This window comes from Microplitis mediator, chromosome 3, assembly GCF_029852145.1.
Source record: "Microplitis mediator isolate UGA2020A chromosome 3, iyMicMedi2.1, whole genome shotgun sequence".
Lineage (NCBI taxonomy): Eukaryota > Metazoa > Arthropoda > Insecta > Hymenoptera > Braconidae > Microplitis > Microplitis mediator.
The window spans coordinates 6588103-6610330 of NC_079971.1; the positions used below are offsets into that span (position 1 = coordinate 6588103).

The window sequence follows — 22228 nt, forward strand, 5'->3', positions numbered from 1 at the left end:
ATGTAGAAAATTAAAAAAGCTGCAAGTGCAATTTTTTCAAATATTTTGTTTTTATAATTTATCGTTTTTAGAAAAATCAAAAATTTATTAGACGTCGGGTAACTTTAATATCGACTTATTTTCAGTGTCAATTTTATGATAATGAAATTAGCGGACAATTTTTTAAATTTTATAGACAAGTTACTTGTAAGTCAAATAAAATTTTTCAAATATGCACGTGCAGGTTTTTTAAAGTTTACGATATGAAATTTTTTCTCTAAGTATTTTGATGAGTGTGAATGTAGCAGACATCAGGAAAATGTAAAATTATTAATAAATAGAGTAAATAATTGATAAAATAAAATTTGAAAAAAATGCGCATTTAAAAAATTTTAAATTCAATAAGTGCATTTTTGAAAAATATTATTTACTCTATTTATTCATAATTTTAAATTTGCTTGATGTCTGCTACATTTACACTCATATATTTTGGTAGTTTATTTAAAAGAAATAAATTTTTTTATTGTCTGCTATTTTCAGTGTCATAATTTTTAAATTTTATGTTTAGATTTTGTTGTGTTTCTACATTTTATCATCAATACATTTATTTTTTTAGTAACTTTGTGTTCCCCAGAACTCCCTAGATCGTATAAAAACCAGGTGGTTGATATTTCTTGTAGCGTGCAGGTAAGTGAAAAGGCGACAGGTGTTGGTTTGGCCTCAACCTGACCGGTAACACAATTACAGTTGGCTCTGGCTGGCTTTCATATTCATCAAAATTCGCGCGTTCTAATCACATGTGTCCAAATTTAAAAAATACCACATCTTAATTTTTAATTTTTTCATACCGACCACGTATTTTACAAAAATAATATATTTTAGTGAATATAAATGAATTTAATAAAATATTTAAAATAAAATTCTCGAATCCACGTCCGGTTTTCAGTCACGGCCATGGCACGCGAACGTCTCGTAAATTCTTAGACAGTGAAAATAAAATAATAAAATATGCATAATTATTGCTAAGTCGAGTGTGTATGTGTCCATGTGTGTGTTTTTTAAATTGAAATTTTAGTTGGATATTATGAGAAGCGACGTGCGATCAGAATGCGGGAGGAAGAGCTCGAGATATCACTCAAGGTATATTTTTACCTGCATAAATTCTTTCGAGTATTACCTTCAGTAATTTTATTCCCTCCTTTTTTTATTCAAATTAAATGTCTCCGCCTTTTTTCACTGCGTTTTATAAAACAATTATTGATAAATAATTAAATTTTATTGATTTATTTAACGAAAGAATTTCATTACTTTGAATATAATGGAGTATAATATTATTTTTTATTTAAAAAAAATTATATTGTAAAGCTTCTTAATTATCGTTGAGTAGCTCTCCCTCTTGTTCTTAGCATGTATTTAACGGTACTCTTGTTATACTTGGTTTACCAATTCTCACACGTTACACCGTTTGATGATCTTGAAGATCACCAGGTAATAATTAGTACAGATCAATTGCAAGTACAATGCAAATTAATTAATGATCCCTGAATAATAACTGTAGCAAAACAATTTTAATAATTATTCAAATTAATAAACATGCAGGTCATTGCTGTACAAGTAATTTTGTAAATCAATAAATTTCCGAGTTGGACCGGTCTTCAAAAGTAGACCCCAGTGGAATTGTACCTTTTATACAACATATACATTCCATCATTTTCTTGTATACGTGTCCAATGCACCGTTACTGTATATGATCATAATACTTATCTGGACAATTCAATACATAAAAAGTATTAAAAACGGTTGATCTTGTCGACCAACTCTAGAACTTGGCTGGTTTCAAGCTCGGAGCGAATTATTGGTGGACTTTTCAGCTTGAGCTCAAAAAACGGGTTCACAAATATACATTTCGGTGATAAAGTCATCTTGTCCGATGATATCTTGGAACAAATCGATCGATTTGCACGTGTTTCGAAGAGATCGAGAGTTTGCTACGACTAAGATCTGATCAAACTTAGAAATTAATCGGTCGAGAAATTTACGAGTTATGCAAAAATTTTTTTTATTTTTCGTAGAACTTGTAAACTAGTCGATCGACTCTAAAAATGAATTAGTGAAATTCACTGCGAATTAGTGGATACACTTAAAATTTTACGGATTAAATCCGGAGCGGATGACTGTCTATTTATTTAATCCCCTTGAAAAATTTACTCTTAAAGGAAATAAATTTTAAAATTAAAACTCCGAATCGGAGTGAATGCAGATTTAAATAAAATTCAGGTCACTCCGAAATCTGAAAAAAACATTCATTTGAAACAACAAACTCCTTCTTTACTTCGTATACGGAGTGATTTTTTATCAAACTCCGTAACTCAGAGTGACGGAGTGAATTCGGATTTAAATAAAATCCGTAATCACTCCCGATTTTTTGATGTGTATGCACTGAGAACCAGCTATAAGTATACTGATTAAATTAGTGGTATATTTATAGTTCGAGAAAAAGTGATTGTCCACTGATTCGTAGTGAATTTCACTAAATCATTCTTTGAGAGGATCGACAAATCTAATGAACTCTGAGTTTTAGTGGAACCTTTTGATTGCCGCAATTCACGTTCAATTCAGTTAATTTGTTCCAAAAATATCGTCGGACAACAAGTTTACATACACACACTCACACACACACGCACGGACGTCCATCCGGAAATAGTCAGAGTAATTTCCTATCTGATAAAAACTCAATTTTCAAAAATTGGACCGAAACCGATAACTCCTTTTTTTTAAATTTCAAATTTTCATAGCGGGAAGTTCAAAAATACTTAAGCATATTGACACTTAATTTATCTGATAAATTTACTTTTAACATATTTTACTCATTGTTATAAATTCTAGGTGGTCATAGTAGGAAATGGTGCAGTCGGCAAGTCCTCGATGATCCAGAGATTTTGTAAAGGAACGTTTACTAGGGATTATAAGAAGACAATTGGTGTAGATTTTTTGGAACGAGAAGTTGAGTGAGTAAATTAATTTTTACAAAAATGTGTAAAAATATAATTTAAATAAATTTGTTTAAAATAAATATTAATATTAGAGTTGATGGAGAAGACATAAGACTTATGCTGTGGGATACTGCTGGCCAAGAAGAATTTGACGCAATTACAGCAGCTTATTATCGTGGTGCACACGCATGTGTCTTAGCATACTCAGCAACAGATCGAGATTCTTTCGACGCCATACCATCTTGGAAACTAAAGGAAAGTTTTTTTTTATATTACATTATTATTATATCTAAACATATATATGAACATCATTTTATATCTATTTTCTACTTTAGGTAGAGAATGAGTGCGGAGAAATTCCGACGGTCTTGGTGCAAAACAAGATTGATCTTGTCGACCAATGTCAAATTGATCCGTAAGTGTTTGTTGTGAAATATTTTTTTTATTTTGTTCCAAAATTAACTCATCATAATTTAATTACTGTTATTATTAATAAGAAATGAAGCGGAGAGACTAGGTCGAGCATTGGGTTGTAAACTCCTACGCACATCCGTCAAGGAAGACGTGGGTGTAGTCAGTGTTTTCAGACATCTCGCCTCAAGATGTTTAATAGAAATGCGCAGGTGTGAAGACGACTTTCAAGATGACTTGAGATTGTACTCATCAGGACCTCGATCACCTTCTGTTATCAGTAAGCAATAATTTAGAGAAAAAAGCCCGTAAAAAAAAATTGTTGGCTCTTCTAAAATTCAAAATGTGACAGCGATCAACTTTTTTTGAACTGTTGAAAAAACAGCTCTTTTGGTCGTATTTTGCACTGAAAAAAAAAAATTAAAAAATTTATGATTTTTAATGGAATCGAAAAAAGTTTACAAGAGTCTAAAGACGTTCATTTAAAGTATTAAGTAAATTGTTTTCTTCTTTATATTTTTATGTTTAAAAAAAAATCGTCGTTGTGTCACGTGTTGAAGTTTGGAATAGTCAAAGCTTTTTCAACGATTTTTTTACAGTCTTCTATATTTTTTTAAAAAACATTGTACTTAGTTACGGGTTCTAAAACTTGTATATCCGGTGGCTGATCATTAATAATACATTGGCGTGCGCGAGAATTTCCAAGAAAATACGGTTTGTCTCCTAAGACCAGTGGATGCCTTGGTTTCTTATAGAAACACGAGTCGATCAATTGATTCTCTCTTTTTTATCATGTCGTTTGAATTACAGAGACAAGTACGGCCAGAGAAATTCTTGTTGACATACATGGGAGTGCATTAAACGTTAAGATAATAAGTTTATCCCACGACTGTTTATAGAATCGTCAATAGTCTTTATAGAAAGTTTTATTCATATTTTTTATGACCACCGCTCATTGTTATTTCGTGTGATTTTCACGCGACAGAATCAATAGCCTTGACTTTATTAAATTTTCAGCTTTTTTTAAATATTGTACGAAGAAATAAAACGATTGTATCTGAATTAAGATCCTTCTAAATGATTAGGTGGTGAAAATATTATAGTCTGGTTCACGGAGTTTGAGTATAAGATAAATATCGGCTTTAAAATTACCCTCAACATAATCTAGGTCGTGGATGGACAGTTACCTTATTGTAGATTGATGTCACATATAAGCTAATAATAAGATCTGGGTGTATTAAATTTAAGATTTAATAGTATACATACCTATCACAGGTCAATTTGTACCCTAGGGGATTCAAATTGCAGTAAATTACGGTACTTACCATCAATTACCGTATTGATACATTAAATTTGCCACATTTTACGATAATTTACAGAAATATACGGCAGTTTACGGCCAATTACTGTAATTTACAGTAGATTACGGTAACATATTGCAATTTACTGTAGTCTGCGGTATTTGTTTACCGCAAACACGGCACAATACTTAACTTTACGGTTAAATACTGTGATTTTGCAGTAAATACGCACGTTCACGATGAAATTTCGAAATTTTACTAGACTTTTACGGTAACATACCTTTGGATTGCAACAAATTTACGGTAAATTACTGTACCTTTGCCGCAAAACACCGTATACCGGTAATTTACAGAAGTATACCGCAATTTACGACCAGTTACTGTAAATTACGGCAACATACTGCAATTTACCGTAGTCTGCGGCATTTTTTTTATCGCAAACACGGTACAATACTTAACTTTACGGTAAAATACTAGGATTTTGCAGTAAATACGCACGTTCACGATGAAATTTCGAAATTTTACCATACTCTTACGGTAACATACCCTTGGATTGCTACAAATTTACGGTAAATTACCTTACCTTTGCCGCAAAATACCGTATTGCTACGGCAAACTTGCCGCATTTTACAGAAATATACCGTAATTTACAACAAATTACTGTAATTAATTGTAAATTATGGCAAAATACTCTGAATTGCGGAGTTTTTTACCGTAAACACCCTATAGTACTTCACTTTACCGTAATCTACTATAACTTTGCAGTAGATCTGTACGTTCATGATGAGAGGCCGCAGTTTTACGGTAAAATACGCCTGGATTGCTGCTAATTTGCGGTAAATTACCTTACCTTTGCTTCAAAATACCGTATTGCAACGGCACATGTGTCGCATTTTACGGTAATTTATAGAAATAGACCGCAATTTACGACAAATTACTGTAATTTGCAGTACGCCCGCACCATTACATTGAAATACGGCAATTTTACCACAATTTTATGGTAAAATACCCCTGGATTGCAACAAATTTACGGTCAATGACTGTACCTATGCCGCATAATACCGTATTGCTATGGCAAACTTGTTACATTGTACAGAAATATACCGCACTTTACAACAAATTATTGTAATTAATTGTAAATTACGGCAAAGTACTGTAAATTACGGTATTTTTCACCGTAAACACGTTATAGTACTTCAGTTACCGTAATATACTGTAACTTTGCAGTAGATCTGTGATGAGAGACCGCAATTTTAGGGCAAAATGTCCCCGGATTGCTGCTAATTTACGGTAAATTACCACAACCTTTGCCGGAAAATACCGCAATACCGTAAGTTACAGTAAATACCGTAATTTGAATTCGCCAGGGTATAAACAAGTGTTAGTAGAGTATAGACTAATTTATATGATATTATTCAGTTTATAATTTTATACTTATAATTTCTACAAGCGATTAGATTTGCGTGAATATATCGCACTAGATTGTTTGTCAAGATTTAAAATAAATCAGCAAGACTGCATTGAGTTAAATACGTATCAGTGCTCAGATATAATTTGTTTTTAATACACGTAAAAGTTGCTTCAGATGTACCAAGTTTGACTGTATAATCAAGTGTCATTCAATTTTAGCGGCCTGTCGTTTTCACTCCTTAAATTCCATCTATTTAATTTGCTTGAATTTTTTTGTGACCTTTTATTCAATAGTAAAATAACTTTTTTTTTTTAATTTTACTATATTTCTTAATACATTAAGTGACAAGCATATTAACAAATATTTAATAATTGTTTTTTTATTTGCAGGTGCTTTTAGTCCAAATGAATGTACAGGTCGTAACACCGGAAACGGAACAATTGTTCTCCGACCAAGTGGTAAAACTCGACATCACAAAAAGAAAAACTTTGTCAAGAATGCCTGCAGGCTCTTGTAAGACATACAAGCAGTAGTGAAATTCATATTCATTGAATATATATATATAAGAATCAAAAGCAAGATTTAATGTTTAAATATATGGATTCACAAATCACTTCACAGAAAGGCGTTTTCCATCTACTTAAATATTATAAAATAAACTGTACCTAAGTCGTGTTTTGGATTTATAATTTTCTTTATTTTGTACATATGTATATTTTTTTTCTTCTTTCTTTTATATATTTACTGTTACTTTTTTATTCGTACTGCATTTCTATATTAATCAGGACATTTTAAATGATATCTAGTACAGTAATTAGATGTTAATATTTAACGCGGTGAATGTATGACGTCTAACCAAATAAAAATATAAGTAAATAAGTTGTAAACTATATTTTTAAACAATTTTCTATGTTATCAACTAATAAAATAATAGATGAATGAGTATTATTATATAAAAAATGTTTTAATTATTATTAGATTGACGTAAGTAATTAGTGTCATTAAAAAATATCATTAAGATTGTGGTGTAAATAAAATGTCCTTCACCTTTCATGAGACCTTGAGCGGAAAGAGTCAACGCCCGGTTAGTTGGTCCTGCTCTGTATTGAGTTCTTAGCGTTTACTGACGTCGTATAACTCACACGCAACTTTGCCGATACTACAAACATTCTCTCATATTTTATTTATTATATATTTTTTTAATTTTAAAAATTTATTACTGCTCTTTCAGACAATAACAATTTTATGACAGAGATATATCGTTTTGGATAAAAAAAAAAAACATAAATTAATTAATTAAATTTTTGATTTAGTTAAAAAGAAAATAACTAATCAATATTTTATATGAATATCACCGTATATACGTTTACATATGATACAATATTTTATTACTAATGAAAAAAATTTTTTTTCGGAGCTTTAATGCTCGTTTTTTTCAAAAGCCGGTAATGTAATAATTAATAATTATAAATATCACTTAGTTAATAATAATTAAAGATAAATTTACGTAGATTGACTTTTTGGAAAGCACATAAATTTAAAAATATTCAACGTAATGGAGTAATATATCAGTACAGTGGAAAGTAATTAATATAAAAATGCGGGCTTTTTACATTTGAATATTGATTGAATTTTTTTGCTATTGAATTTCCAAAGACAAATAGCAGACTACTTATATTTATATTATATGTTTATCATATTATTTTTGTTTGAAAACTCTAATTAAATTTAAAGTGTCTTTATATGCAGTAGATGGACAAAAATTTATTACAATTTTTATTGTAATTCGAAAGTATGCATTTTGTCGATGTAGTCTAATAAGCCTTGTAGTCTTTTTTTAATACGTTTTTGATCATCCAAAGTGCATCCGAGAATTGCAGTTTCAAAAGTTTTGTCTGAGTGACCTTGCGCATGAGACGAACACGCGTTCATAAAAGCAGCGCAACGTTGACGTGTTGAATTGGGATCGTTTTTTAATGCTATTACTAAACTATCAATCAAACCGTTTACCTAAAATTTTTATATACAATTATTATATATTGTTATTTTATTAATATGAAAAAGTGTTCTTTGACATTTGAAAAATTACTCACTTGATGGAGCGCATCTTGTTGAACGTCATCGCGTTGAACTTTTACCAATACTTCGACAGTTAAACATCTCATAGAAAGTCTTTCTGCGTAACGAAGTATATCCTCACGATCAGCTAAAAATTTAAATGACGTTCACAATTTATAATTGGTGTTATTATAAAATTAAAAATGTAAATAATGATACTGAAGTTGGCTGACGTCAAATCATTTTTGAATTTTTTTCAAAATGATAAATTGTAAAAAAAATATTTGAAAAAATTGCACTTATAGATTTTTTAATTTTCTTAATGAGCATATCTTTAGTTTTTTTTTGTCATTGATTTTTTGAAAGAAAATCCGAAAATTCTTAATTGTTTGTTAATTTCAGGATCATGAGTGTGAATGTAGCAGACATCAGACAAATTTAAAATTATTAATAAATAGAGTGAATAATTTATAAAATAAAATTAAAAAAAAAATGCGCATTTAAAAAATTTTAAGTGCATTTTTTAAAAATATTATTTTTCAAATTATTTACTCTACTTATTTATAGTTTTAAATTTGTCTGATGTCTGCTACATTCACACTCATTTCACATCGTGGCCACAGATTTTTGAGATTGAAATTCCCTGACTTTTCCAGGTATTCCAGTCAAGCAATTCAAAAATTTCTTGACTATGTGTAGTAATATTAAATCATTGGAAATATTTATTCAATTTAAAATAAAATGGTATAAGTCAGTTTAATCAATATTTAATCATTGTCGTTAAATGAAACTTTTTTTTATTATTTGTCAATGTTTATTGTTTTTTTTTTATTTATTTAATGAATAATTTTTTATTTTTGATTTGAAATCCATGTCTTTATACAACTTACTCTATAATAAAATATAAATAAGTTTTTCATTTTCACTTGAATAAATTTCATAAATAAGAACATTTCATAGAATATTAATAAAGTATTAATGGAGTACGCGAATAATAAATATAGTGAAACTTATTAGTTCTTTACTTATGCATACATTTAATGTTTTTAGTTTTTTAACTTGTCAATATGGATGTTAACAGCTTGAAGATTCTGGCGATTAGTTTCTACTAAGACTTTTTTTTCTAACAGCCTTGATAATTCTAACTTCTTCATTTTTTCGCTATTGGAATGAATTTCTACTAATTTTTTTTCAAGATGGTTTTACAACCGCATTTGCGCCACGTCACTTTTTGAATAGTTTTGACAGAAAACTAAATTTGTCGGATTTTTTCAGTCAAAAGAAAGAAAGTGAAAAATTTTCCAGCTTTGTGACGAAATTCCCTGACATTTCCCTGACTTTTCCAGTATATTTATAATTCCCTGACATTTCCAGGTTTTCCAGAAATGTGGCCACCATGTTTCAGGATTATATGTAAAATGATACTAAAGTTAACTGACGTCTAATAATTTCTGGATTTCTTTCAAAACGATAAATTATAAAAGAAAAAATATATTTGACAAAATTGCATCTATAGTTTTTTAAATTTTCTATCAGAGCATATTTTTATTTTTTTTTCGTCATTGATTTTTAAAAACAAATCCGAAAATTCTCAATTGTCTGCTACTTTCCAAATCATGAGTGTGAATGTAACTGACAATTGTAAATTTAAAAAATTAAAAAATAAGCGAATAAAACGTAAATCAATGAAATTAAAAAAATGCGCATTTATAGAATTTGAAAATCAGTATGTGCATTTTTTTTATTTTTATATTTTGAATTATTTAAGTGGTTTATTTGTCATTTAAAATTTGTCTCATACCAGCTACATTCACACTCATTTCAAAATCGCATATAAATATTAACTTATAGTTTTAATATTTAAAAAACAATTTAAACTTTGTCACCGTTTTTTTTAAATGACAAGACAATTATTGAAAGGTGACAATTAAATCTAAATAATTATCTTACCAAACCCTAAAGAATAAAATTAATTTGATCGATAGAAAATTTAAATTTAATTCAAAATAAAATAATTACCATAATTATGTCGCATTATTATCGCCTGCTCTTTACAACTAAAACCCGGGTAAAATAATTATTTTTGAATTAAAAGTGATGATAACATTGAAATAAACAAAGAATGTTTATAAAATTTATCATGTCGAGATCTAGATAATTCGTTACGTTTCGAGATTATTCCAGACGTTTCAAGCTTAACGTATACCGAACGTTGACAAGTTTATGAAAGTAAAATTATCAACTTACAATCATCCAGAGGTTCAAGATGCTCTTCACTATTTTTCAAGGTGTCGAGGGTCGTGAGCATGGTGTCTTTTTCTTCTTCGAGTCTTGAAGCATCACGTCTTAGCTGTTCAACTCGTAATTCAATTTGATCCAAAATACTGACTAACCTATCTTTCGGCTTTGTAGAATATGCCATATCACTACTTTCCATTATATGAGGAAGAGGACTGTCCATCTTTCAATTGCTCTGCAATATTTATGTTACTTACAACCTTCTAAAACCTTTTTTAAAGTAATTATATTTATAATTGCAATTGTTAAAGTCAGTTGTGACTAAACAAATAAACTCTGAATCTGAAGCAGCTGCTAAAAACTCAGATGAAACGACAAAACGAAGATGAAGAGTGAATAGGGAACAAAATTTTTGCGCATGTGCAAAGTAATAAAACAAATTATTATGGTGCGCTAAGCACACAAGTTTTATTCGCGCCCGCTATTATTTGAATTATTTTTATTTTTTATTAGTGTTGATGTAACTGACAATTGGCAGTTTTGAATTTTTGAATAAATAAATAAAATGTAAGCAGAATAATAATTTTAAAATGCGTATTTAAATATTTGAAAAATTACCACGCGCATTTTTTAAAATTATGAGTGTGAATGTAGCAGACCTGAGACAATTTATAAATTTGAATTAAATAAATAAATGGATTAAAATAATGAAATTTTAAAAAATACGCGTACGGATTTTGCATTTATCTATACATACATTTTTTAATTTTTACTCTACTTACATTTTATTCATTTATTCTAAAATTTAAAAATGGACGATAGTCTGCTACATTCACATTCATTTTAAATTTCATTATTTTAATTAATTAATTTATTTATTTTACATTTATAAACTGTCACATATCTGCTACATTTACTCATGTGATATTTTATGAGTGTGAATGTAACTGACAGCTGGCAATTTTTGAATAAATAAATAAAATGTCAGTAGAATAAAAATTAAAAAATTCGTATTTAAATATTTGAAAAATTAATTCGCGCGTTTTTTTTAATTTTATAATTTTAATTAATTTATTTATTTATTTCAAATTTATTAACTGTCACATACCTGCCACATTCACACTTGATATTTTTAATGATCCTGAAGTTACCAGACAATTAACAATTTCCGGATTTAAAAAAAAAATATGCACTTGTAGAACATTTAAAAAAACTGTAGGCGCATTTTTTTTAATAATTTATCATTTTAAAAAAAATCCAAAACTACTAGACGTCAGCCAACTTATCCTTATTTTTACAACAATAATTAATGCATTTTTTTGCCATTTAAAATATTGAATGGATTCAACAAATAAATAAAATGCATATAAGAATTAAAATATTTTACATCTATATATTTTATTTATATATAAATGTATACGTATAATTTATATTGAGCTGACATATATACATTAAAATAATAGAGCAAACAAGACTTAATTAATTTTTTCTCAAGTATGATAAATTTATATATTTAATTAATGATTAATAATTTAAGTTGTTGAATAGGTGAAGGCTACAATGAAACAGAGTCGTTTCTTCTCTCATTTGACATTGCCTTGATTATCATTCAAATCCAAGGGTAATTCTCCTTTTGACTCAACGCGGGCCCATTGTATCCACGATCTGCCTCGCAATTCAATGATTCTCATAGCATGACAATTCTGATGATCAATAGCACAGGTAATCGGGTCAATGTTACTTTGAAAAAAAAATCAACAGAAAATCATGCATTGTAACACTGCCTCATAAGTGGTCAAAGTGCAATTAAAATTAATTTTACCATGTACGTTAAATGTATGTACATACTAAGTATTAATTAACGGTACGCATTAATCACGCAATAACAATAATAATAATAATTGAATGAATTACATTAAGTTGATGTGGCTATTGACTAAATTATTCACAACTGAGTATCAATTTCCAGTAAAAATACCATGTTTATATATTTATAAATTTAATATTAATTACAATTTATTTATCCACAGGACGGATCAACAGAAGTTTTTGATGTTGAATTTTCAACAGCAGAATTACTCCTACCAAATCCACGAGTACCATCGGGTCCTGATGGTAATCTGGTTACATTTTCAGGCAAATGAGCCATCAGGACGAATCCACTATTACTACGAGGACGAAAACCTGAACAAGAATCAGAACCAGATGAACAAGACGAGAGTCTTCTAGATCCTGGATCATAACCAGAATCTCTGCTGCAATTGGAGAGTCTCCTGAGAAATGTCCCACACTCTGCAGACCCACGTCTACCTGTTTGATGATAAAACGGCCCGTTGGGGTAATCAAAGCCGTAGCCTCCTATATTCGGAGGAGTTATATTCGGGGGTGTGCAGCAAGAGAATCGACGAGCCGCTGGTTGACCAGGCCAATAATTAAATGGAGGGTAGAGATTGTGGTGACTTTGATGAGGGGAATGGTGATACAGAGACGAACCGAAACTAGTATCTGAACCAGATGAACAAGATGAGAAACGTCTACCAGAGTAACTTGAAACGTCTGAGCTAGAGCCTGTGCTAGAACACGTTGAGAGTCGGCGGAATAGAAGTGAATTATTTTCTGTCCCGGAAATAGCACATGCAGAAAATCGTCTTGGCAGCCAAGGCTCTGGCGACGGTGGGCCTAAAAATATTAATTTAAAATTTTATTTATTCGACTTGATAAATTTTATATAAATGTAGATCATTATTTTTTTATTTACCATGACAAGTATAAGGACTAGGTAGCGGCATGTCTCTTTTGCCCTGATTAATTCTGCCGGATTTTAATCTGGAGTTCCGAATGTCCTCTTCAGAACTGTTCGGGCAATTTGATGAACTATAAACATTTTCTCGCGCAGCAGACAGCCTTGCTGAAACACTCTTTTTTGACGGTTGAGATTGCGGTTGGTTTTGCTGTTGACTCAACTGCTGCTTACGTTTTTTCTCTCCTGTAGATATCTGCTGAAGCTCATAAATCACAGCATCACCCAAGGTCAGCTGCTGAGCTGCCCGTGCAGCAGCAGAGTCTGTAAACTCTATTAGGGCACATTCTTCATCGGTCTCAAGCTCTTGTCTTTTTGAAATCGCTTGACGAACCTACATGTCAAAAACCAAATAAAAAAAAATATTTTTCTAATTAGCAAAAAAATTTTAAAAAGTATTTGAATCGCCTTACCTCTGCTGGAACCGGATGTCCCGGTCTTAATATACGAATAAGAGCGATTTCGCCGCACTGTCGGAATAATTCAGCGACCGATTCAATGGTCAGTTTCTCGAGCGGAAGTTTAGCTGCGATTACTGTTCTTGATGGCAGTGTTTGGTCATACTGTGGAAGAGGATCTCGTCGTCTGAGTTTAGTACCCAGTTCATTTACTTGCAATTTAGTAGATTTAGCTCGAAGAGCTGCGCCAACAATCCTCCAATCTCGGCTCAAATGTTTAACTCGTTTGAAACTCGAGATAAGTTTCAACGATACATATCCCTCTTTATTTCTTTTTACATGTTTAAGTAAAAACGCATCCTTCACAATATTCTCATCGGAGAAATAAAATTCAACTTGAGCGGCTATTTTTTCAGCCAGTTCGTCACTACAGATTATCGCTGTCTCTTCTTCCTGATTAGACGGCGAATTCGGTGGGGTTAAAGCACTCGCTTCATCACTACTTTTTGAATAATACCCGTCAGATTCACCTTTATTTTTATCATCCTCATTAATATTTACATGATCGTTATCAACGTTATCAAGACACGTCTCTGGTGACTCTGTCGTTGTCGCAGCAGTCGTTACTCTTGATAGTGTTGGCGAAATACGATCGGGTTCATCACCGCCACTTCCTAAATCCGAAAAATCGGCATCTTCACTTTTCGAGCCTCGTCTGTCAAAAGATAAACTGACGTCGCTGTCAATAGACGATATGCTGTCTCGAGTATCGGATTTTCTCATCAACGGCGGCGAGAATATCAGATTTCCCACCTCGTCCATTGATTCCCGTTGAATGTCTGATTGTTCATCCATTTTATTTAATTTAAAAATATCTAATTACTTAAAAATAATAATTAGTAGTTTGTTCATTACCACTGCACTTCACCTTTCCATTGTTATTTGTCATAACACTTGTAAATCATTTTGCAATTACTTAAGTACAATATTTACAGGCAAATGAAAAACTCACTGGTACTTTCTGTAGTTACCCATGCAGTGAAAAAATACAACCGATCAATAAAAGAAATCGATAAATACGAAAGATTTAGCACGATCGCCGTGACAGTCAGGACAAGAATGGCCTTCCGACTCAAAGTGCCGCAACTTATTTAAATACTTTCCCTGGTGCCCGTAGCTTGCGCACGCGCGATACTTTTTTAAATTTTTCTGCCATCGAATTGTAACTGCATCAATATATTTTTCACCTATGAGAGTATTAATACAACCACATTGCTACCTATCATTGGATATCATTTTTAAACTTCCTCCCATCTGTGACCCTCACCACGACGTCTTGCAGGGACGCGACAGGACCTCGATAGCGATTGCGACCTTCCGGAATGCTGGTCAAGAATTAGCCGACATAAATCAACCAATATATAAATAAATAATTAAATAAATAAATATATATATATTTATATATTTATTTATTGAGCTGCTATAATCCAGGATACATTAAACAATCATCGGCAAAAGGATTACGCGTAAATTCAAGGACAATTGATTAATAGCAACTATTACTATTACAATGTATAATAATATATATATGATATGAAATAATTATATAAACAAAATGAATTATTTTCGATTAACTTTAAAGTTTAATGAAATAAGAAAATTTACCCAAGTACATGACCTCCAAAGGCAACCCGACGGTCTTTAGTATCTCGGCGCGTTTCGTGTCGCATCCGGACGCTCTGAGCATAATAAGATATGGGTCAAGTGCGGCTGGTATCATGTAAGGAGTCACTATATTCTATACAAGTATGTAATTGTGTGTATGTGTCAAACGATTGTCTGACTATAAGGCCCATTTTAATATTTTTTCCACGTGTCAATCATTCATTCAGTTAAAATAAAAAATCGCGTCGGCATATATTCGAAAATTATTTTAATAATATGAAGGACGAATTTTTTTTTAATTAACATAATTTGATGGCAGTTCATAAAATATATGTTTTATGTAGTTTTGTCTTACTAAATAATAATAATGCATTTCCGTATCCTTTTCAAGATTAACCAGGTAATAAATATATGTATAAAATAAGTCCTGAAAAAATGGGGACCTTTAAAAATTAACACATTTGTATGATGATTTAAATTATTTTTTATTATTTTTCACGGTAAATTAAACCTCATGAATAATGAGATGGAACAGAAAAATTTAATTTGTATAGCTGTGATTAATAACATATTAATCATTGGGATTATTATTTTTTATTGAAATTTATTTATTAAATTATGTGGATAAGAACAAATAAATAAATTATGAATTTTTAAAAATAACACGAACGAGGATAATAAATCATAATTTTTTAAACGTCTATTTGGCCCAGTCTATTTTATGTTTGCGTTGGAAAAGAGAATTAATACGTAAGAATTTAAAAGCTCATGATACAAAATCACTGCATATGAGATGACACGCGAAGTTAAAGGTGGATAATCGAATTATGTATTTACGTAAGTATTTGAGTCACCAGGGCATTCGCACATAGAGTCAATATTTGTATGGTTTCACCGTTGTTATTATGCAACAGAAATCGTTGACAACAACCGGTTATGACTATAAAGAAATAATCAAGATTTCCTAGTTATTTACGCTTACAATTTATTATTGACAACTTTATATCATGATTAATCTTGTTGATTCAGAAAATATTAATAATTGCGATAAATTATTCAAGTACAGGAAAAGAAAAAAAGATTTATTTGAATTTTATCAAAAGTTTCTGCGCGGTAAAAAATTTTTAAATGTAAAAATTTTCCCAGAGGGTCTTTCGCGGTCTGTTTGGTGTGAATTGGCGGTGTGAAATATCGAGCCGTGTACTTTTGACACGGTAAAAGATTTTTTTCACATCATTTGGTGTTTTTGGCTTAAATGTTGCAAAAAATTGTGGCGTAAAAATGACCCTCGAGAACTATACACGGTCGTGTTGTGTGAAATGGTGTAAATTATCCATCCGCGTAATTTTAACACTGTGTAATCTACTTTTTTTACACCATTCCGTGTTACAGCGATTTTTACACCGAGTTATTTACACTACACCGAGTCCAAAAATTTTTTTACAGTGGACACTGTAGAAAATTTTGGTGTTCAAATGGCCCCTGAGAGCTTTACATGGCCTTGTTGAGGAAATGGTGTAAAAAATCCTCGGTGCAAATTATCCATCCGTGTAATTTTAACGGTGTAATCTACTTTTTTACACCATTCCGTGCTACTCGTTTTAATTTTGATTAATGAGCAACAAATAATCATTGAAAATTTATAACTACTTAATCAATAACTGTATTAATTTTACTTAGATATTAAAAAGTATTTTTAACATTCAAATATTTTAATGATTATTTTTCTCAACGCAAAATTATCATAAATTACACGTTTACACGCTTGACGGTGTAAAATTTTTTAATTCACACCGCCTAAATTTAACACGATATTTGGTGTAATTTTCACACCAAAATTTTTACACCGAATCATTTACACTACACCGATTCCAAAAATTTTTTACAGTGTAAAATCTGTAGTTAAAAATTAATAAATAATATATAAGTTGCAACTCTAGTATATAATTATTATTATTGACGTAAATTATTTCGAAATAAAAATTAAATACCCAGTATCAACGTAATTGAGAGTTTTAAATAGAGAACTCATTCATTTACACCATTGGTGCTGTGAACGTTCTAATTCACACTCCAAAATTTAACACCGTGCGTCGTGTAACTTTTACACCGTCAAGTGTTGAAAATTTTCACTCCTAATTATTCACACCACACCGCGGACTCAAAATTTTCCACAGTGCGGGATAATCGATTACAAATTAGGTGTGATAAATGATTATTTTAATAGATTATTACATTATAGCGGTATGTTGCGTATTGAATTCTCGTATCTTAACTTTTTTAGTGAAAAATCTGCGAGCTATAAAAATCAATAATGCTTTATACTTAAGTAATTATTTACTAGTCGAGAAACTAAACAACAGTCACTAACGCATACATAATTTATGTAATACTACATGCGCTGTGTATCGTGGAAACGTTGACATAACTATCATTACGATATGTATGTATATAGTATATAAGTTTATGATAGTTTACGTTTTTTTTCTATTTTATATGAAAATTCATAGGAACGTTTATACGAGATATTTGAAGGCTACATAACAGAGCATTAATGACATCGATTTGAATCACAGGATCCTGTTATATTTTCGTCCGATGTGCGACATCATTTATGTTCCATTAATTAATTAATTAACTTTTTTTTCAACTAAATTTTCTACAATTTTAAAAATTATTAATTTTTGATTATATTTAAAGAACGAATCTTTGTCGTTTAAGGAATATTATAAAAAATATAAAGACTCGAAATTCAAATTGCAGATATTCGATGACATTTAATGATTAATAGCATACTTGTGTTTAAAATAAATATTTTAAATAAATTAACATATTTAAATACTGACACTTTGTAAGTCATTATTAAATCCACACTAAATCAGTGTTGTTAATTTTTTTATATTATTTTAATAATATATAATATATTACGGTAAAAAAGAAAATTTTTTAAAATAAAAATTTAATTCATTGAAAGAATGAAAAAATTTTAGCTAAATTCAAAAGCAGAACAAAAAAACATTTTTTTTTTTCATCTCAGCAATAATTTAAATATTTTATTGGCATTTTATTGTTCGACAGAGTCTAAATGTCATTCTTCAGAGTGAAATTACGGAAATTTTATCTCTGTAGTTACGTTTAATCATAAAAATGTGATATTGAACTTCAACGAATTACTTTTTTTTCCCGAGTCAAAATATTAGACGTAAATTGAACGTTCTTAACGTTTTAAACGTGAATTGAACGTTTTGAAAGTAAATTAAACGATTTTTTTGTATTTTGGTTCGTAAAAAATTGGTAATTTCATGAGTTATGATTTTAGTTTAATGATAACATTAATTAATTTATTTCAATATTTATAATCACAATTTTCATAACCTTGATACCATAATATATGAAAAGATATAATAGTGTTAGATAGAAGTATGAAACTGAAAAATTTTTTTTTTCAAAATACGAATTTTTTATTTAAGAGCCAGAAAAGCGGAGGACAAAATATTAGGGAATTGGCGTGATTATAATCCAGGAGTACAAAATCGATAAAAAAAATTTTTTGGTATGCTTATGTTTTCTTATTGTGAGTCTAAATAGGTTTTAGTTACGTTTTCGATTTATGATACTCCAATCTACGTTTTGAATAAGTTAAAAGCTGTCAAATTAAGTTTTTAATGTCCAAAACGTTCAATTTACGTTTACAACGTTAAGAACGTTCAATTTACGTCTAATATTTCGACTCGGGTTTATATAAATTTTGCTGCAAGTTATTATATAAAGTGCGATTTGCTGAGTACTATATTTTGGTTTTTACATTTTTATATTTTAATAATACAGTTGTCTATTACTTTTTTTCTTTTTGTATACACTGTCAAAAATTTTTGGGCTCTAATTAAATAATCTATTAAAATAATTATTTATCACACCTAATTTGTAATCGATTATCCCGTACTGTGGAATATTTTGAGTCCGAGGTGTTGTGTGAATAATTTGGTGTTGAAATTTTCAACACTTGACGGTGTAAAAGTTACACTACGCACGGGGTAAATTTTGGAGTGTGAATTAGAACGTTCACAGCACCAATGGTGTTGTGAACGTTCTACCAACAGCTCTCAATTACGTTGACACTGGGTATTTAATTTTTATTTCGAAATAATTTACGTCAATAATAATAATGATATACTAGAGTTGCAACTTATATATTATTTATTAATTTTTAACTACAGATTTTACACTGTAAAAAATTTTTGGACTCGGTGTAGTGTAAATGACTCGGTGTAAAAATTTTGGTGTGAAAATTACACCAAATATCGTGTTAAATTTAGGCGGTGTGAATTAAAAAATTTTACACCGTCAAGCGTGTAAACGTGTAATTTATGATAATTTTGCGTTGAGAAAAATAATCATTAAAATATTTGAATGTTAAAAATACTTTTTAATATCTAAGTAAAATTAATACAGTTATTGATTAAGTAGTTAAAAATTTTCAATGAACGTTTGTTGCTCATTAATCAAAATTAAAACGAGTAGCACGGAATGGTGTAAAAAAGTAGATTACACCGTTAAAATTACACGGATGGATAATTTGTACCGAGGATTTTTTACACCATTTCACACAAGACGGCCGTGTAAAATTCTCAGGGGCTATTTGGACTCGGTGTAGTGTAACTAACTTGGTGTAAAAATCTCTGTAACACGGAATGGTGTAAAAAGTAGATTACACCGTGTTAAAATTACGCAAATGGATAACTTACACCATTTTACTCAACACGACCGTGTAAAGTTTCTGGGGTCCATTTTTACACCAAAATTTTCTAAAGTGTATATTCTCATTTACATGGCATAATAAAAACTAATTTAAATTACCACAGACATTATATAGAAAGTTTGAGAATTTGTATCGTATAGGGATGTGCCGCGGTCGGAAATCTTTGCAAGAGATTGGCGATGAAAGCCGCGACGGGGAACAGGAGGTAAAAATGAAGGACGTTTATATACATGTATTATACTTACGCTAAGTCACTAGTAATGTGTAGTAGAGGTTCAGAGGGCGGTGAGTTCCCCGGGGCGATATATCTCAGCTTGCAAATGTCTCGCAGAACAAGGCAGGAATCATACCCGCACCGGAACTAGGTCAGGGTAGCCCGCCAAATGCGTGGATCAGTTTTATTTTCAATTCGTCACCGACTATCATAAGAGTAAAAGTTGAGATACACAATAAAATGTCAACGTTTTTTAATTTTTTGTACATTCATTCAATTGCTTTTGGTGGCGCAGACTTGACGACTCAACCTCGTAGCAGTTTAATCACATTAGCAATTGGAGCAAACTGACCGTAACTCAGGTGATCTCGATGCAAGGATAAGCGTCTCAATAGGTGTCTGGTATCATTTAGATGCTAAAAAAATATCCAATGAGAGCCACTGCTTTGCCATGAGTCAGTCCAGTACGCGAGCAGAGCCAACAATAAGGACTCGCTGTGTAGTGCGAGGCCCCCGGGGTGATTCGCCAAAATGACCATGACCATATTACGGGACAGAGGCTCCCAATCAACCAGCAATTACTACCAGTAACAAAAAAAAACGTCATCATCAATAAGTCGATAAAAAATTAAGTGCTCCATAATATCCATTTGAAAGGTATTTTTTACTCGTACTCGTACTTGTATTAAATTAATATTGCTACATATTTTCAGCTCGATAGTGCGACACTTGCGAAAAAAATTAAGTAAATCAACTCAACGATCGATTGAAGAAACTCTTGCAACTATAGTTATGTATATATGTATATTAACATCGAAAATTGAACAGATTGAATAATTTATACGCTAGATGTTATTGATGGAAGGCAATAGTATTTCTTTTAATTTTTTTTTTTTCCGTATTGCCGCCTCTACTATACTACTGTCATTCTATGCTAAATGACATATGAATATATATGTATATAATGTCAAGAGGAACCAGGATAGATGTAAAAAACGTTGCGAAATAGAATATTCGCTGGCGGCTACAATCTCATTATCGTTAAAGTTAAAAGAAATTATGCTCTAATCTTGATTCAAAAGAGCGATAGCTTAGTCAATTGTGTAGACGATTGCTACAGCACTTTAAGATCTAATGTTACGTTAAAAATATTATTTATTGTGAAAGAGATTCTGCTATTAAAGACGGATCAGGAGAAACAGAACAGAATACATACAGACCCGGAAAGTTCTAGGAGAATCTCGTACTCATAGGCTGCAAAAAATGCGAAGCGGATGACTGTTTATTTATTGAGTGAAATTCCCTCCGAAGGGGAGTTTATTTTGATATTAAAACTCCAGTCCAGAGTAAACGCGGATTTAAATAAAATCCAGATCACTCCGAAATCATTCAGATAAAAAAACAAACTCCGTATTCGGAGTGATTTTTTATAAGACTCCGAGTGACTGAGTGAATTTTGATAGAAATAAAATCAGTAATTACTCCGAATCCACTCCTATTTTTTTACAGTGTCCACTTACTATCAGACTGTAAGAAAGTTGCGGAATGAACGCGGAGTAAATAGGGAGTGAATACGAAGCGGATGACTATTTATTTATTTAATTTCCTCGGAGTGAAATTCACTCTGGAGGAAGTTTACTTTAATATTGAAAATCCAGATCGGAGTGACCGCACGTTGAAGTAAAATCCAGATCACTCCGAAATCATTCAGCTGAAGAAGCAAACGCCCTATTTACTCCATATTCGGAGTAATTTTTTCTACGACTCCGAGTGAATTCGGATTTCAGTAAAATCCGTAATCACTCCGAAATCACTCCCGATTTTTTACAGTCTCTATATGTTTTAATGATAAAACAAATAAAAAAAAAAATGTACAGCACGAGATTAATAATTGCCTCGGGCTAAGCAAGTACGCTGTCAGACAAACTTAAAATCCCTTGACCCAGTATATATCGTAGTCAACATGTTCAATACTATATACATATAATGTACATCACCCCA

The 22228-nt window shown here is 30.7% G+C and overlaps 3 protein-coding genes and 1 long non-coding RNA gene across 4 annotated transcripts; 2 read left to right on the plus strand and 2 right to left on the minus strand.

The window, feature by feature from the left end:
- The first annotated feature begins 673 nt into the window (after nt 1–673).
- On the plus strand, nt 674–7024 carry LOC130665848 (ras-related protein Rab-23). The gene is made up of 6 exons (XM_057466460.1): nt 674–1119; nt 2866–2987; nt 3065–3231; nt 3312–3387; nt 3470–3663; nt 6485–7024. The coding sequence occupies exons 1-6, from the start codon at nt 1087–1089 to the stop codon at nt 6610–6612; spliced, it is 720 nt and encodes a 239-aa protein (XP_057322443.1). The 5' UTR covers nt 674–1086; the 3' UTR covers nt 6613–7024.
- A 37-nt stretch (nt 7025–7061) lies between these two features.
- On the minus strand, nt 7062–10779 carry LOC130665849 (BAG family molecular chaperone regulator 2). The gene is made up of 3 exons (XM_057466462.1): nt 10401–10779; nt 8189–8301; nt 7062–8105 (listed from the first exon to the last, which is right to left on the minus strand). Exons 1-3 carry the CDS (start codon nt 10612–10614, stop codon nt 7872–7874), a joined length of 561 nt encoding a protein of 186 aa, XP_057322445.1. The 5' UTR covers nt 10615–10779; the 3' UTR covers nt 7062–7871.
- A 1009-nt stretch (nt 10780–11788) lies between these two features.
- On the minus strand, nt 11789–20390 carry LOC130665845 (uncharacterized). The gene is made up of 4 exons (XM_057466457.1): nt 20259–20390; nt 13605–14974; nt 13150–13525; nt 11789–13070 (listed from the first exon to the last, which is right to left on the minus strand). Exons 2-4 carry the CDS (start codon nt 14442–14444, stop codon nt 12412–12414), a joined length of 1875 nt encoding a protein of 624 aa, XP_057322440.1. The 5' UTR covers nt 14445–14974; nt 20259–20390; the 3' UTR covers nt 11789–12411.
- On the plus strand, nt 16440–22228 carry LOC130665850 (uncharacterized). The gene is made up of 3 exons (XR_008989595.1): nt 16440–16468; nt 20117–20884; nt 20941–22228. It is a non-coding gene; the product is annotated as an uncharacterized LOC130665850 (long non-coding RNA).

Coding starts and splice junctions, on each gene's coding strand:
- LOC130665848 (XM_057466460.1), top strand. CDS start 1,087: ATGCGGGAGGAAGAGCTCGAGATATCACTCAAG. Junction 3,388..3,469: donor GACCAATGTCAAATTGATCC/GTAAGTGTTTGT, acceptor ATTATTAATAAG/AAATGAAGCGGAGAGACTAG. Junction 3,664..6,484: donor TCGATCACCTTCTGTTATCA/GTAAGCAATAAT, acceptor TTTTATTTGCAG/GTGCTTTTAGTCCAAATGAA.
- LOC130665849 (XM_057466462.1), bottom strand. CDS start 10,614: ATGGACAGTCCTCTTCCTCATATAATGGAAAGTAGTGATATGGCATAT. Junction 8,302..10,400: donor TCTTGAACCTCTGGATGATT/GTAAGTTGATAA, acceptor TTAAATTTTTAG/CTGATCGTGAGGATATACTT. Junction 8,106..8,188: donor AACAAGATGCGCTCCATCAA/GTGAGTAATTTT, acceptor TAAAAATTTTAG/GTAAACGGTTTGATTGATAG.
- LOC130665845 (XM_057466457.1), bottom strand. CDS start 14,444: ATGGATGAACAATCAGACATTCAACGGGAATCAATGGACGAGGTGGGA. Junction 13,526..13,604: donor GACATCCGGTTCCAGCAGAG/GTAAGGCGATTC, acceptor TTTGACATGTAG/GTTCGTCAAGCGATTTCAAA. Junction 13,071..13,149: donor TAGTCCTTATACTTGTCATG/GTAAATAAAAAA, acceptor TAATATTTTTAG/GCCCACCGTCGCCAGAGCCT.